The sequence below is a fragment of the Hypanus sabinus genome, chromosome 5, assembly GCF_030144855.1.
Source record: "Hypanus sabinus isolate sHypSab1 chromosome 5, sHypSab1.hap1, whole genome shotgun sequence".
Taxonomy (NCBI): Eukaryota; Metazoa; Chordata; class Chondrichthyes; order Myliobatiformes; family Dasyatidae; genus Hypanus; species Hypanus sabinus.
The window spans coordinates 179,404,287-179,406,876 of NC_082710.1; the positions used below are offsets into that span (position 1 = coordinate 179,404,287).

General features: G+C 47.6%; 1 protein-coding gene across 1 annotated transcript; it reads right to left on the reverse strand.

Moving 5' to 3' along the window:
* Window positions 1-790: 790 nt before the first annotated feature.
* Window positions 791-1,756, reverse strand: LOC132393839 (general transcription factor II-I repeat domain-containing protein 2-like). Its single transcript, XM_059969231.1, has 2 exons — window positions 1,000-1,756; window positions 791-914 (listed from the first exon to the last, which is right to left on the reverse strand). Exon 1 carries the CDS (start codon window positions 1,604-1,606, stop codon window positions 1,004-1,006), a length of 603 nt encoding a protein of 200 aa, XP_059825214.1. The 5' UTR covers window positions 1,607-1,756; the 3' UTR covers window positions 791-914; window positions 1,000-1,003.
* Between the last annotated feature and the right edge of the window lie 834 nt (window positions 1,757-2,590).

Here is a 2,590-nt window from a genome sequence, read left to right on the forward strand (position 1 = left end):
CTTGTACCTTCTGCCTGATGGCAGCAGCGAGAAAAGAGTAAAATGTGATAACATAGAAACACTATAAACTACTAAAGTAAATACAGTGTAATAAAAAGAAATAAAGAAGAAAGTACAGAGGTCCGATGGGTTAGATTGTCCGGAGTCAGAGGTCTGTTGTCTGCGAGTCTGAGCCAGGATGTGAGGTTGTAGTCAAGGACTGAAGGCCTAGCGGCAGCCTGTCCAATGCCAAGGACTGAAGGCCTAGAGGCAGCCTGTCCAATGCCAAGGACTGAAGGCCTAGAGGGAGCCTGTCCAACGCCAAGGACTGAAGGCCTAGAGGCAGCCTGTCCAATGCCAAGGACTGAAGGCCTAGAGGGAGCCTGTCCAACGCCAAGGACTGAAGGCCTAGAGGGAGCCTGACAGAGCCAAGGACTGAAGGCCTAGAGGGAGCCTGACAGAATCAAGGACTGAAGGCCTAGAGGGAGCCTGACAGAGCCAAGGACTGAAGGCCTAGAGGGAGCCTGACAGAGCCAAGAACTGAAGGCCTAGAGCAGGGGTCAACAACCTTTACCACTGAAAGAGCCACTTGGACCCGTTTCCCACAGAAAAGAAAACACTGGGAGCCGCAAAACCCGTTTGACATTTAAAATGAAATAACACTGCATACAACGTTTTTTTTGCCTTTATGCTATGTATAAACAAACTATAATGTGTTGCATTTATGAAATTGATGAACTCCTGCAGAGAAAACGAAATTACATTTCTGCATGCAACAAAAACATTTTGAACTCCGAAAAAAAGACGTTGGGTTGAAAGTTACTTTTAAGTAAAATATTCAATGTCTATTTGAGTCCTTCTTGTATTTATGAAAAACGCCGAACTTAAATTTTCCGCCAGCAGCAAACCAAAAATAACGTCAGCCAGCTGTCATCCTGAAAAATGAAAGGACTATTTCACTGAACAATGAAAAAATATGAATATAAGTAAAATAATAGGCAATTAAAATATTTATCATACTTGGTTAATGGGATTTCTGCTCCTGGACCTCAGCGCACAGCGTCTGCACATCAGGGCTGTATGATGTCACCTTCATCTTTACACAGGATTGCAAGCTGTCATCTGTGAGGTTTTCAATATCACTCCATTTGTGTTTCTGAGCAAGAACGGCCTTCTGATGGGCAACATCTTCAAGGTCTGCTGTCAAGCGTCTAAACTTGGACACCCATATGTCTTTGTCGGCTATGTCGGCCAGTTCCATCTCAAGATCAGGTTGACTCACACCTGCCAATGCAGTCGTATTCAGTAGGGAAGGATCGATGCTTAAGGGAGTGACCGGGAAGGATAATGTGTTTTTTTCCTCTCTGAGCTCACAGAAGCGTTTCCCAAACGATGTTTGCATTGCGATGATTGCAGAATGTAAATACTCCGAAATTATCAAGTCGTGACCTTGTTTGAACTCTCTCAAATTGGGGAAGTGAGACAAAGTGCCTTTCTGTAAATCTCTGGCAAGCACTGTCAACTTGCGCTCGAATGCCAAAACATCCTCCAACATGTGCAGGGCTGTACGTCCTTTCCCCTGAAGAGCTGTGTTCAGCGTGTTCAGGTGCGCTGTCATGTCTACCATGAAGTGTAGCTTTTCCAGCCACTCTGGCTGTTCCAGCTCAGGAAAGGTGAGCCCTTTGCTGCCCAGGAAAGTTTTCACTTCTTCCAGACACGCGACAAAGCGTTTCAGCACCTTCCGTCTGGACAGCCAGCGACAAAAACACGTTGTAGCGGTGTCAGTAAACTGCAGTCAAAGATAGCTTTATTCGAACTAAACAGCCTTGCTTTTAAGCCTCCCTCAACCCAGCCCCCATGGACGCAGATGCTGCAAAAGACGTGTACTCACAAACCCCCGTAGGCTATCTCCCTTAGCCGGAATGCTGGCTAATTGTGAGCCGTTTCGGATGTGGCAGGAAATGTGTCGCTACACTTAGGTTGTACAAGATCACCATAATTACATTTCAAAAGCTAACAAACTAACATAAAATACATTTTAATTAAATACTGACCAATTATTTCCCAAAGCCACAGGGAGCCGCAGCACAGAGGTGAAAGAGCCACAAATGGCTCAGGAGCCGCAGGTTGCCTACCCCCGGCCTAGAGGGAGCCTGACAGAGCCAAGGACTGGCCTAGAGGGAGCCTGACAGAGCCAAGAACTGAAGGCCTAGAGGGAGCCTGACAGAGCCAAGGACTGGCCTAGAGGGAGCCTGACAGAGCCAAGGACTGAAGGCCTAGAGGGAGCCTGACAGAGCCAAGGACTGAAGGCCCAGAGGGAGCCTGTCCAACGCCAAGGACTGAAGGCCTAGAGGGAGCCTGTCTAACGCCAAGGACTGAAAGCCTAGAGGGAGCCTGACAGAGCCAAGGACTGAAGCCCTAGAGGGAGCCTGACAGAGCCAAGGACTGAAGGCCTAGAGGTGCCCTGTCCTGTGGTTGGAAGTCTGTGTGAGAGAGAGGGTGTGAAAGAGGTTTGTTCTGCTGTTGTGGTCTTGTTTTTGTTGTGTTGTTGTTCTGACCATTCTGGGCACCCTATAGCAGAATGTGTGCTGATACTTTCGAGCTGCTTCAG